Source organism: Salmo salar, chromosome ssa18 (genome assembly GCF_905237065.1).
Source record: "Salmo salar chromosome ssa18, Ssal_v3.1, whole genome shotgun sequence".
Classification (NCBI taxonomy): domain Eukaryota; kingdom Metazoa; phylum Chordata; class Actinopteri; order Salmoniformes; family Salmonidae; genus Salmo; species Salmo salar.
The window spans coordinates 32,513,638-32,527,934 of NC_059459.1; the positions used below are offsets into that span (position 1 = coordinate 32,513,638).

The window sequence follows — 14,297 nt, forward strand, 5'->3', positions numbered from 1 at the left end:
CAGGGCCTGATATCCATGCAGTCAGGGCCTGATATCCATCCAGTCAGGACCTGATATCCATCCAGTCAGGGCCTGATATCCATGCAGTCAGGGCCTGATATCCATCCAGTCGTGGCCTGATATCCATCCAGTCAGGGCCTGAGATACATCCAGTCAGGGCCTGATATCCATCCAGTCGTGGCCTGATATCCATCCAGTCAGGGCCTGAGATACATCCAGTCGTGGCCTGATATCCATCCAGTCAGGGCCTGATATCCATCCAGTCAGGACCTGATATACATCCAGTCAGGGCCTGATATCCATCCAGTCAGGGCCTGAGATCCATGCGGTCAGGGCCTGAGATCTCTACCTGCTATAGTATCTCTACCTGCTATAGTATCTCTGACTGCTATAGGATCTCTACCTGCTATAGGATCTCTACCTGCTATAGGATCTCTACCTGCTATAGGATCTCTACCTGCTATAGGATCTCTACCTGCTATAGGATCTCTGACTGCTATAGGATCTCTACCTGCTATAGGACCTCTACCTGCTATAGGATCTCTACCTGCTATAGGATCTCTACCTGCTATAGGATCTCTACCTGCTAAAGGATCTCGAGACCTGCTATAGGATCTCTGCCTGCTATAGGATCTCTGCCTGCTATAGGATCTCTGCCTGCTATAGGATCTCGAGACCTGCTATAGGATCTCTGCCTGCTATAGGATCTCTACCTGCTATAGGATCTCTACCTGCTATAGGATCTCGAGACCTGCTATAGGATCTCTACCTGCTATAGGATCTCTACTTGCTATAGGATCTCTACCTGCTATAGGATCTCTACCTGCTATAGGATCTCTACCTGCTATAGGATCTCTACCTGCTATAGGATCTCTACCTGCTATAGGATCTCTGCCTGCTATAGGATCTCTACCTGCTATAGGATCTCTACCTGCTATAGGATCTCTACCTGCTATAGGATCTCTACCTGCTATAGGATCTCTGCCTGCTATAGGATCTCTGCCTGCTATAGGATCTCTGAAAGGCTGTGAGTGATATGTTGCCTGAAAGTAAACTATTTCCATGGATGCGTCCCCAATGACACCTCATTCCCTACATAGTGCTCTACTTATGAACACAGCCCAATGGGCCCTGGTCAAAAATAGAGCACTTTATAGGGATTAGGGTGCGATTTGGGACGTAGACCATGTTAGTGATGCAGGGGTTATGGTTGATATGGAATGCCATGTTAACACATCCACACTCAGCCCTGTAATGGTTCCATACATCCATATATAAGGAAATAAGTTCAGTTCTATACCCAAGTCACTTCATCACCTAGTGGCCTATAACTCCATTCAGTGTCTGTCTGTCTAGATTCAAGACTGCATGTATCCATGGACTGTAAATGACTTTCTCCATGTATAGAATTCAGTCTTGCTTAGTGGCTCTATTGAAGGGTGTCTGGTGTAGAACATGCATGCTTTTCACTCACAAGTCAAAGCATGTTGTCTCTGACAGCTGACAGCACTGTGATCAGCGGTAGAGTCAGTTTCATTGAAAAGTGTGTCATGTATCTGAGTAAACGAGGCTGTAGGAACATTGATTTAAAGTCCATGGGAGTTGTTTTGTTTTGAACCAGCTTACATTTGAAATCCATCTTTCTATCCTCCTATAAATGTACCTATTTATGTTTTAATGTCTCTGTCATACGCAGTTGTTCATCTTAATGATGTCTGCATGTTACCTCTCTCTCTCTAGGGTGAAGAGGGTGACCAGGGAACCACAGGGGACCTCGGATCCCAGGGCCCAACGGTTTGATACTCTCATTAACCTACCTTTAACAGATAATATAACAGATTATCTATAGTGATAATATAACAGATTATCTATAGAGATAATATAACAGATTATCTATAGTGATAATATAACAGATTATCTATAGTGATAATATAACAGATTGTCTATAGAGATAATATAACAGATTGTCTATAGTGATAATATAACAGATTGTCTATAGTGATAATATAACAGATTGTCTATAGAGATAATATAACAGATTATCTATAGTGATAATATAACAGATTATCTATAGTGATAATATAACAGATTATCTATAGAGATAATATAACAGATTATCTATAGTGATAATATAACAGATTGTTTGTAGTGATAATATAACAGATTATCTATAGTGATAATATAACAGATTGTCTGTAGTGATAATATAACAGATTGTCTATAGAGATAATATAACAGATTATCTATAGTGATAATATAACAGATTGTTTGTAGTGATAATATAACAGATTATCTATAGTGATAATATAACAGATTGTTTGTAGTGATAAAATAACAGATTATCTATAGTGATAATATAACAGATTGTCTATAGAGATAATATAACAGATTGTCTATAGTGATAATATAACAGATTATCTATAGTGATAATATAACAGATTGTTTGTAGTGATAATATAACAGATTATCTATAGTGATAATATAACAGATTGTTTGTAGTGATAATATAACAGATTGTCTATAGTGATAATATAACAGATTATCTATAGTGATAATATAACAGATTGTCTATAGAGATAATATAACATATTGTCTATAGTGATAATATAACAGATTGTCTGTAGTGATAATATAACAGATGATCTATAGTGATAATATAACAGATTGTCTGTAGTGATAATATAACAGATTGTCTACAGTGATAATATAACAGATTATCTATAGTGATAATATAACAGATTGTTTGTAGTGATAATATAACAGATTATCTATAGTGATAATATAACAGATTGTCTGTAGTGATAATATAACAGATTGTCTATAGTGATAATATAACAGATTGTCTGTAGTGATAATATAACAGATTGTCTATAGTGATAATATAACAGATTATCTATAGAGATAATATAACAGATTGTCTATAGAGATAATATAACAGATTGTCTATAGTGATAATATAACAGATTATCTATAGAGATAATATAACAGATTGTCTGTAGTGATAATATAACAGATTGTCTGTAGTGATAATATAACAGATTGTCTATAGTGATAATATAACAGATTGTCTATAGTGATAATATAACAGATTGTCTGTAGTGATAATATAACAGATTGTCTGTAGTGATAATATAACAGATTGTCTATAGTGATAATATAACAGATTGTCTATAGTGATAATATAACAGATTGTCTATAGTGATAATATAACAGATTGTCTATATTGATAATATAACAGATTATCTATAGTGATAATATAACAGATTATCTATAGAGATAATATAACAGATTGTCTATAGAGATAATATAACAGATTGTCTATAGTGATAATATAACAGATTATCTATAGAGATAATATAACAGATTGTCTGTAGTGATAATATAACAGATTGTCTGTAGTGATAATATAACAGATTGTCTATAGTGATAATATAACAGATTGTCTATAGTGATAATATAACAGATTGTCTGTAGTGATAATATAACAGATTGTTTATAGTGATAATATAACAGATTGTCTATAATGATAATATAACAGATTGTCTGTAGTGATAATATAACAGATTGTCTATAGTGATAATATAACAGATTGTCTATAGTGATAATATAACAGATTGTCTATAGTGATAATATAACAGATTATCTATAGTGGTAATATAACAGATTGTCTATAGTGATAATATAACAGATTATCTATAGTGATAATATAACAGATTGTCTATAGTGACAGTTAGTGACAGTTTGTCTTTCTGCTGTTGTGTGATTCCAGGGTCCTCAGGGAATCAGAGGCTCCACTGGAATGATGGGGCCCAAAGGTGGACTGGTAAGAGTCACTCTTTGAAGTTAATTATATTTCAAACCTGGTTCGCTAAAAATGTTTATTTGCTTGTGTTTACATCCTCTCTGTCATTTTATGCAAATATACCTCTGTTGTTGTGACAGGGAGCACGAGGACATGATGGAGATCCAGGTCCCCAGGGGGTTGAAGGATCAACTGTAAGTATTCTCCCATAATCCCCTTCTCCTGTTCATTATGATTTCACTAATGTTAGACCTCTGGAAAGGTTAGTGTTTCAGGAATACTGTTCACATGTTATTATGTGTTGTGTTCTCAATGAAGGACATGATTAACCTCCCTGGGCGAGGTGGGACGTTTGCGTCCCACCCTAGTCAACAGCCAGTGGAATCGCGTGGCGCAAAATACAAATACCTCAAAAATGCTATAACTTCAATTTCTCAAACATATGACTATTTTACACCATTTTAAAGACAAGACTCTCGTTAATCTAACCACGTTGTCCGATTTCAAAAAGGCTTTACAGCGAAAGCAAAACATTAGATTATGTCAGGAGAGTACCCTGCCCAAAATAATCACACAGCCATTTTCAATGCAAGCATATATGTCACAAAAAACAAAACCACAGCTAAATGCAGCACTAACCTTTGATGATCTTCATCAGATGACACTCCTAGGACATTATGTTATACAATACATGCATGTTTTGTTCAATCAAGTTCATATTTATATAAAAAAACTGCTTTTTACATTAGCATGTTATGTTCAGAACTAGCATACCCCCCGAAAACTTCCGGTGAATTTACTAAATTACTCCTGATAAACGTTCACAAAATACATAACAATTATTTTAAGAATTATAGATACAGAACTCCTTTATGCAATCGTGGTGTCAGATTTTAAAATAGCTTTTCGGCGAAAGCACATTTTGCAATATTCTGAGTACATAGCTCGGCCATCACGGCTAGCTATTTTGACACCCACCAAGTTTGGGACTCACTAAACTCAGAATTACTATTAGAAAAATTTGATAATCTTTGCTGTTCTTCGTCAGAATGCACTCCCAGGACTTCTACTTCAACAACAAATGTTGTTTTGGTTCCAAATAATCCATAGTTATATTCAAATAGCTCCGTTTTGTTTGCGCGTTCAGGTCACTATCCAAAGGGTGACGCGCGAGTGCATTTCGTGACAAAAAATTTCAAAATATTCCATTACCGTACTTAGAAGCATGTCAAACACTGTTTAAAATCAATTTTTATGCGATTTTTCTCGTAAAATAGCGATAATATTCCAACCGGGCAACCAGGCACGAATTCTCGTGAACGCGCATCTCCAGTGTCACTGTCCCCAGGCTGACCACTCACAAATTCTCCTGCTGTTCTTCGCCCAGAGACAGCAGACACCCCATTCCACTTTCTGGCGCCTTCTGAGAGCCAATGGGAGCCTTAGAAAGTGTCACGTTACAGCACAGATGCTGTATTTTTGATAGAGATGCAACAGAAGGACAACAAATTGTCAGACATGGCACTTCCTGTATGGAATCTTCTCAGGTTTTGGCCTGCCATATGAGTTCTGTTATACTCACAGACACCATTCAAACAGTTTTAGAAACTTTAGAGTGTTTTCTATCCAAATCTACTAATTATATGCATATTCTCATTACTGGGCAGGAGTAGTAACCAGTTTAAATCGGTACGTTTTTTATCCGGCCGTGCAAATACTGCCCCCTAGCCCCAACAGGTTAAACATCTCTGTAAAAAGGTTTTGTCTTACAATATGTTGATGCTGTATCTTTTTAGGGTGACCAAGGCCAGAGGGGCGTGATGGGCGAGTCTGGTCCTAAAGGTGATGAGGTGGGTATCAGAGTAAAAATACACCTACCATGGTTTCACATGGCCAAATTGATTCTTGTCTTTAGTCACTGTCTGGGGTGGTGGTGATGGTGTAATGCTGATGCCCTGATTGGTTCCTTATGCTATTGTGTTGTTATCTAGGGATCTCAAGGTGGAAGAGGAATCACAGGTCTTCCTGGGCCCAAGGGAGAGGGTGTAAGTATTACTGTAACTATTGTATCACAGCATAAACAATCAGTCTTGGCGGTGGAAAATGTAAGCATATCCTGTCTGTTGTGTATTCATAGAACCATAGAACCTTCTTGGAACATTAACACTTGTCATGGAATGATTGTTGTGGTTCTTTTTTCATGTCCAGGGTTTGTCAGGAGTGGATGGGCGTGAAGGTATTCCTGGAATGCCAGGTGGAAAGGTATGGACAGGATCTACTGGAACATGATTAGATGTATCGTTCTAGTTGTGCTGTGCCCTCTCATAGGTCTACAGGGAATCTTTTCTGCAGCGATTTCTATTGGCTTGGCAATGGAGATCACAGCATTCTGAAAAGTCTGCTATAGAATGGGATTCATACTGGTTGAACGGAGGAATCAGCAGGAGTTGTCAAATCAAGTTAAGATTACAATTGTGATGTCAACATTTCATTTTAACTCAGATAACGCTCTTTCTCCACAGGGCACCATTGGCAAGGCTGGGTCTCCTGGGGAGGTGGGGCTTCAGGGACTTCCTGTAAGTATGACCTTTGACCTCACACTAACAGGTGTTCTGATTGGTTGCGCCTGTGTAAACCTCCTCTGCCTCCTGTATTATAATCCTGATGTGAAATAACATAATAATAATAACATGAGATTATTGTTTCTGATTGACAACCACCATTGTGTAGGTTTTTTTTTTGGTCAGATGTATTCTAGGTATTTACATGATAATTCTTGTTACTGTAGATTGATTTTGATTGACAATATTGTGTTTCCTCTCTAGGGATTACCTGGTTCTCCTGGCTCTAAAGGAACTGGTGGGAGAGAAGGTAGGTGTCATAGAGATCATACAAAAATAGTATTCTAATTCCTAATTCACCCACAATGCACCACTTACATCAATTAATCTACAGCCAATATGCATTACTATGTGCAATAAACTCAACCCATTTGACAAATAGAGCTAATCTATGTCAATGAGGAGCTGCAGCTGGATAAGAGCATGGGTACACTGACCTGACTGTCCTTACCTGACCTGACTGTCCTGACACTGACCTGACTGTCCTGACACTGACCTGACTGTCCTGACACTGACCTGACTGTCCTGACACTGACCTGACCTGACTGTCCTGACTCTGACCTGACTGTCCTGTCCTGACACTGACCTGACCTGACTGTCCTGACACTGACCTGACTGTCCTGTCCTGACACTGACCTGACCTGACTGTCCTGACACTGACCTGACTGTCCTGACACTGACCTGACTGTCCTGACACTGACCTGACCATCCTGACCTGACCTGACTTTCCTGACACTGACCTGACTGTCCTGACACTGATCTGACTGACCTGACTGTCCTTACACTGACCCGACTGTCCTGACACTGACCTGACTGTCCTGACACTGACCTGACCTGACTGTCCTGACATTGACCTGACTGACCTGACCTGACCTGACTGTCCTGACACTGACTGTCCTGACTGACCTGACTATCCTGACACTGACTGACCTGACCTGACCTGATCTGACTGTCCTGACACTGACCTGACCTGACTGTCCTGACATTGACCTGACTGACCTGACCTGATCTGACTGTCCTGACACTGACCTGACTGTCCTGACCTGACCTGACCTCACTGACCTGACGTGACATGTCCTGACCTGACCTGACCTGACCTGTTCTGACACTGACCTGACTTTCCTGACCTGACCTGACTGTCCTGACCTGACCTGACTGTCCTGACACTGACCTGACTGTCCTGACACTGACCTGACTGTCCTGACACTGACCTGACTGTCCTGACCTGACCTGACCTGACTGTCCTGACACTGACCTGACTGTCCTGACACTGACCTGACTGTCCTGACACTGACCTGACTGTCCTGACACTGACCTGATCTGACTGTCCTGACACTGACCTGACTGTCCTGACACTGACCTGACTGTCCTGACCTGACCTGACTGTCCTGACACTGACCTGATCTGACTGTCCTGACACTGACCTGACTGTCCTGACCTGACCTGACTGTCCTGACACTGACCTGATCTGACTGTCCTGACACTGACCTGACCTGACTGTCCTGACATTGACCTGACTGACCTGACCTGATCTGACTGTCCTGACACTGACCTGACTGTCCTGACCTGACCTGACCTCACTGACCTGACCTGACATGTCCTGACCTGACCTGACCTGTTCTGACACTGACCTGACTTTCCTGACCTGACCTGACTGTCCTGACCTGACCTGACTGTCCTGACACTGACCTGACTGTCCTGACACTGACCTGACTGTCCTGACACTGACCTGACTGTCCTGACCTGACCTGACCTGACTGTCCTGACACTGACCTGACTGTCCTGACACTGACCTGACTGTCCTGACACTGACCTGACTGTCCTGACACTGACCTGATCTGACTGTCCTGACACTGACCTGACTGTCCTGACACTGACCTGACTGTCCTGACCTGACCTGACTGTCCTGACACTGACCTGATCTGACTGTCCTGACACTGACCTGACTGTCCTGACACTGACCTGACTGTCCTGACACTGACCTGGCCTGACTGTCCTGACACTGACCTGACTGTCCTGACACTGACCTGACTGTCCTGACACTGACCTGACTTTCCTGACACTGACCTGATCTGACTGTCCTGACACTGACCTGACTGTCCTGACACTGACCTGACTGTCCTGACACTGACCTGACTGTCCTGACACTGACCTGATCTGACTGTCCTGACACTGACCTGACTGTCCTGACACTGACCTGACTTTCCTGACACTGACCTGATCTGACTGTCCTGACACTGACCTGACTGTCCTGACACTGACCTGACTTTCCTGACACTGACCTGATCTGACTGTCCTGACACTGACCTGACTGTCCTGACACTGACCTGACTGTCCTGACACTGACCTGGCCTGACTGTCCTGACACTGACCTGACTGTCCTGACACTGACCTGACTGTCCTGACACTGACCTGACCTGACTGTCCTGACACTGACCTGATCTGACTGTCCTGACACTGACCTGACTGTCCTGTCCTGACACTGACCTGACCTGACTGTCCTGACACTGACCTGACCTGACTGTCCTGACACTGACCTGACTGTCCTGACACTGACCTGACTGTCCTGACACTGACCTGACTGTCCTGACACTGACCTGACTTTCCTGACACTGACCTGATCTGACTGTCCTGACACTGACCTGGCCTGACTGTCCTGACACTGACCTGACTGTCCTGACACTGACCTGACTGTCCTGACACTGACCTGACTGTCCTGACACTGACCTGACTTTCCTGACACTGGCCTGACTGTCCTGACACTGACCTGACTGTCCTGACACTGACCTGACTGTCCTGACACTGACCTGACCTGACTGTCCTGACACTGACCTGACTGTCCTGACACTGACCTGACTGTCCTGACACTGGCCTGACTGTCCTGACACTGACCTGACTTTCCTGACACTGACCTGATCTGACTGTCCTGACACTGACCTGACTGTCCTGACACTGACCTGACTTTCCTGACACTGACCTGCCTTTCTTGACATTGACCTGACTGTCCTGACACTAACCTGCCTTTCTTGACACTGACCTGACTGTCCTGACACTGACCTGACTGTCCTGACACTGACCTGACTGGTTAACCTGACCTTCTCTCTGCAAGTCTATGGGCCAAATGTCCCAAATCAGTGATGAAAAAATCTGCACATTGGACAAGGTTCCTGGTTAGTTGTGTCATCCCAGTCTGTTGACAGACACTACGATACCATGCTATGGTACGTGTATCTGTCCACCAGAGATTATGACACGTCTGTTTCTGTTGCTCTATTTCAGGGTAGTTCTGGAGAGGCAGGTCTTCTTGGAACAATGGGATCTGCTGGTAAAACAGTAAGTCCAAATCAAATCCAAGTTCATTTAAAATGCATTTCAAGTTGTCCATACAGTAACAACCTGTCCACTGTGATGTCTCTGTGTAGGGAGAGCAAGGCAAAGCAGGAGATCTAGGACCCATTGGACCCATTGGCGGACCAGTGAGTATCCTGTCATTTATTATATTTCCCAGCAGGCAAAGCTGTTTTTATGACGCCATCACAATCAGATTACAACTGGTAGTAATTGGGTTACAAGGATGTCAGTTATGTCACTGCAACCAGGTTTGCCCTCTGGGTTCCATTTTAATGTCATTTATCGTGCGTTAATGTGTAATAAAACACGCCTCTTCTCTCTTGTAATTTCCTTTGACATCTCTCTAGGGAGACAGAGGAGAACAAGGACCAGGCGGTCCACCGGGCAAACCAGGAGCCAGGGTGAGTTATTGTTGTTATTGTTGTTGTTGTCTGGTTGCTGTGTGATGCTGTGTGTCTTCGTGCCAGGTATAATATGAGGATTAATGAAAGGAAACATACTTTGTAACAATGACTCAATGATGACAACGTTAGGCTGGAACACCAAGATGCTTCTCATAGAAAGAGCGAGAGAGAGAGAGAGAGAGAGAGAGAGAGAGAGAGAGACTGAAACAAAGAGAAGATGAAGAATGAGAAAAATAAGAGAAAGAGAGGGGGAGTGTGGACCTGGCTGTGGTTACAGAGAGTGTGGACCACCTGGCTGTGGTTACAGAGAGTGTGGACCTGGCTGTGGTTACAGAGTGTGTGGACCACCTGGCTGTGGTTACAGAGAGTGTGGACCTGGCTGTGGTTACAGAGAGTGTGGACCTGGCTGTGGTTACAGAGAGTGTGGACCACCTGGCTGTGGTTACAGAGAGTGTGGACCTGGCTGTGGTTACAGAGTGTGTGGACCTGGCTGTGGTTACAGAGAGTGTGGACCTGGCTGTGGTTACAGAGTGTGTGGACCACCTGGCTGTGGTTACAGAGAGTGTGGACCTGGCTGTGGTTACAGAGAGTGTGGACCTGGCTGTGGTTACAGAGAGTGTGGACCACCTGGCTGTGGTTACAGAGAGTGTGGACCTGGCCGTGGTTACAGAGAGTGTGGACCTGGCTGTGGTTACAGAGAGTGTGGACCACCTGGCTGTGGTTACAGAGAGTGTGGACCACCTGGCTGTGGTTACAGAGTGTGTGGACCACCTGGCTGTGGTTACAGAGAGTGTGGACCACCTGGCTGTGGTTACAGAGTGTGTGGACCACCTGGCTGTGGTTACAGAGAGTGTGGACCACCTGGCTGTGGTTACAGAGAGTGTGGACCACCTGGCTGTGGTTACAGAGAGTGTGGACCTGGCTGTGGTTACAGAGAGTGTGGACCTGGCTGTGGTTACAGAGAGTGTGGACCTGGCTGTGGTTACAGAGAGTGTGGACCACCTGGCTGTGGTTACAGAGAGTGTGGACCTGGCTGTGGTTACAGAGAGTGTGGACCTGGCTGTGGTTACAGAGAGTGTGGACCTGGCTGTGGTTACAGAGAGTGTGGACCACCTGGCTGTGGTTACAGAGAGTGTGGACCTGGCTGTGGTTACAGAGAGTGTGGACACCTGGCTGTGGTTACAGAGAGTGTGGACCACCTGGCTGTGGTTACAGAGAGTGTGGACCTGGCTGTGGTTACAGAGAGTGTGGACCACCTGGCTGTGGTTACAAAGAGTGTGGACCACCTGGCTGTGGTTACAGAGAGTGTGGACCACCTGGCTGTGGTTACAGAGAGTGTGGACCACCTGGCTGTGGTTACAGAGAGTGTGGACCACCTGGCTGTGGTTACAGAGAGTGTGGACCTGGCTGTGGTTACAGAGAGTGTGGACCACCTGGCTGTGGTTACAGAGAGTGTGGACCACCTGGCTGTGGTTACAGAGAGTGTGGACCTGGCTGTGGTTACAGAGAAATTCCCTAGTGAATAGACCTGCATGGGATCTCAGGATCTCACACAGAGGCTATTTTCACAGTAAGGAGAGAATGAGGACCAGGGCCAGCTGGCTGAAAGAGCCTTCTGTTCCTATGGCATTCCTCACACACACGGTCAGCAATCAAAGGTGTGCCCAGCACAGAGAACAAAGACACACACACACACACACACACACACACACACACACAAGCTTACAAAATAAAAATTGCAGCCAGGTTATTAGAAATTCTCTTTCTTTTGTGCACGTTTTGAGTCACGACCCTGATATAGCCGTCTCATGAACAGTTCATTAACCCAGTATATGTTGCCCTAATGACTGAAGAGCCTGTGGGCGTAGTGTCTCCATACTCTGCTCTCTTATCTGAGGTTTCCACTACTTTCTGCTGTAGTGGTCTGTAGTTTTAGATATTTACATACAGTATTCCATTTAGCAGAGGCTTTTATTCTTACAGTCATGCATGCATACATTTTACATATAGCTGCCCCAGGAATCTAACCCACAATCCTGGCGCTGCCAGCACCTTGCTCTAACCAACTGAGTCATACAGGACATACAGTAGTGTGGTGTTGACCTCTGACCTCATTGTTGTCTCTCTACCTTTGTTTTGTAGGGACCTAAAGGGGATCTTGGTCTTCCTGGTGTTCCCGGACCCCCAGGCCTCCCCGGAGTGAAGGGAGAGAGGGTAAGATAAGAGGACGCTCTATTCTGACTGGTATCTATCCCCTCTGTAGAGACCTGCCGTCCGGTGGGGAAACAAACACTGCTATTATACAACTAAACAAACTACTGCTCACTGGATGAACTCTCCCTGGACCGTTTACGTTCTGCATGCCTGATATTTGATGAAAAGATAGAGAGGAAGCTCAACTGAAGAGCACTGTGGCTTGTGTTTAGTCATTTCAGGTTCCACAGACTTCTTATGACAATTTTCCATTTTCATGAAACCACCAGTTTTGATTGGACTTTCCACGGTTCTGTACAGTCATGAAGACAGCAATTTAGCCTCAATTGCTAGCTAATAGAAAGGCAAAGTCTTACCATATGCACCTGACAAGGACACATACTTTGTGAAATACATCCTTTTGACCTCTAGTGTTACAAGTTGAAACATGCATTCATAAGACTAGTCTTACTGTGGCATTACATAGCAGTATAACTAGTGTTGTTGTCTAACTGTCTAACTGTACTGTATAACTTGCCATAGTAGTATTACTAGTTAACTGTTTAACTGTACTGTAGTTTAAAGATTTTCTGATTTCTCCTCAACTTCAGGGAGAAGCTGGCGAGGGAGGACCGAAAGGAGAGCAGGTATGAAATCCATGTTTTAAAATGTCTGTGTATCTCTCACAACAATATTTGGCTGTATCTTAAAGTCAATTTGATACTCCAACAGTAGAGTGTGGATGGGCCCTTTCAAGTTTCAAGTTGTATTAGTCGTATGTACAGAATACACATGGTAGACACTGTCCGACCAAATGCTTACTGGCAGGTTCCTTCTGGACAATGCAACAACAATAAGAAATAATAAAATATAAGAATACCAACATAAAATAAATGGCTCAGTGGAATATATTTATAGTCCAATATAGTAGAATCACCATTTATAGTCCAATATTTCCACGTGTTTTTGCGTGTGTTTCTAACTTACCCAGGGCATTTGTTATATCCAGAAGAGTGACTTTACCCCAAATAATTTATATTTGTTTGTTTTATATTTGTGTGTGTGTGTGTGTGTGTGTGTGTGTGTGTGTGTGTGTGTGTGTGTGTGTGTGTGTGTGTGTGTGTGTGTGTGTGTGTGTAGGGAGAACAAGGTTCCGAGGGAACCTCTGGAGACAAAGGAGATGTTGTAAGTTACCACTCAAGCAAGGATTCATTACATCCAACCCAACCTCCCATTGGAGCCTTTTAAACAACACTTTTTAACTCCACCTGTACTAATCATCTGTGTTTTTCTCATTTGTATAATAGGGTGACCAAGGGGAAGCTGGACCCAAAGGAATGGTGAGTTCTGTACTGTAGAAGCAGTTCCATGTCTCAAATGAGAAACAGAACTTTGAGACAGTTTATCTACACCCATAGAGTGTGTTAGTAGTAGTGTTAAGTGGTTTAACCAACATTTCTGGGTTTTTTCTGCGTTTTTTTAAACAATTAATTGACTGACATTGTTTCAATTATTTGAATTCCATTTCATTCGAGCTCCTTGTGCAGTTTCTGTAGAGATAAATCAGATGAAGCCTGAACTGTATTTGGAATCAGGCTCAGCTAATGTGAGTTTTGAGCAGAGTAAGACAGCTAAGGTGGGGCCACAGGAGGAGATCTCCAAGGTCATCCATTTCAGGTCTGTAACATCAGGGTCTTCTGTCACCTAAAATACAATGGTTCTTATATTACCTGCCCAGTAATAATAAGGAAAGTTTGGAAGTGCTAGACCACCCCGGGGACGAGATCTCTGCAATACGATCTTACGGGGTTTTCTTGTTTCAGATCAAAGCAGATATTAGTTTAGTCCATGGCTTGCTCACCAGCGCCCCCGAAACTCAAAAGTCTTCATTGAGCATGCTCAGTACCACCCATGTAATGTTGTTCT

At 43.3% G+C, this 14,297-nt stretch overlaps 1 protein-coding gene across 1 annotated transcript in view; it reads left to right on the top strand.

The window, feature by feature from the left end:
- Window positions 1-14,297, top strand: part of LOC106563052 (collagen alpha-1(IX) chain) — a 36,536-nt gene that overhangs the window by 14,504 nt on the left and 7,735 nt on the right. Inside the window, exons 13-27 of the mRNA XM_045701764.1 lie at window positions 1,741-1,794; window positions 3,770-3,823; window positions 3,943-3,996; window positions 5,599-5,652; window positions 5,794-5,847; window positions 6,011-6,064; window positions 6,305-6,378; window positions 6,628-6,673; window positions 9,703-9,756; window positions 9,846-9,899; window positions 10,122-10,175; window positions 12,321-12,392; window positions 12,983-13,018; window positions 13,512-13,556; window positions 13,679-13,711. Of these exons, the coding sequence (XP_045557720.1) occupies window positions 1,741-1,794; window positions 3,770-3,823; window positions 3,943-3,996; window positions 5,599-5,652; window positions 5,794-5,847; window positions 6,011-6,064; window positions 6,305-6,378; window positions 6,628-6,673; window positions 9,703-9,756; window positions 9,846-9,899; window positions 10,122-10,175; window positions 12,321-12,392; window positions 12,983-13,018; window positions 13,512-13,556; window positions 13,679-13,711 (792 nt within the window). The remainder of the gene's footprint in view (window positions 1-1,740; window positions 1,795-3,769; window positions 3,824-3,942; window positions 3,997-5,598; window positions 5,653-5,793; window positions 5,848-6,010; window positions 6,065-6,304; window positions 6,379-6,627; window positions 6,674-9,702; window positions 9,757-9,845; window positions 9,900-10,121; window positions 10,176-12,320; window positions 12,393-12,982; window positions 13,019-13,511; window positions 13,557-13,678; window positions 13,712-14,297) is intronic.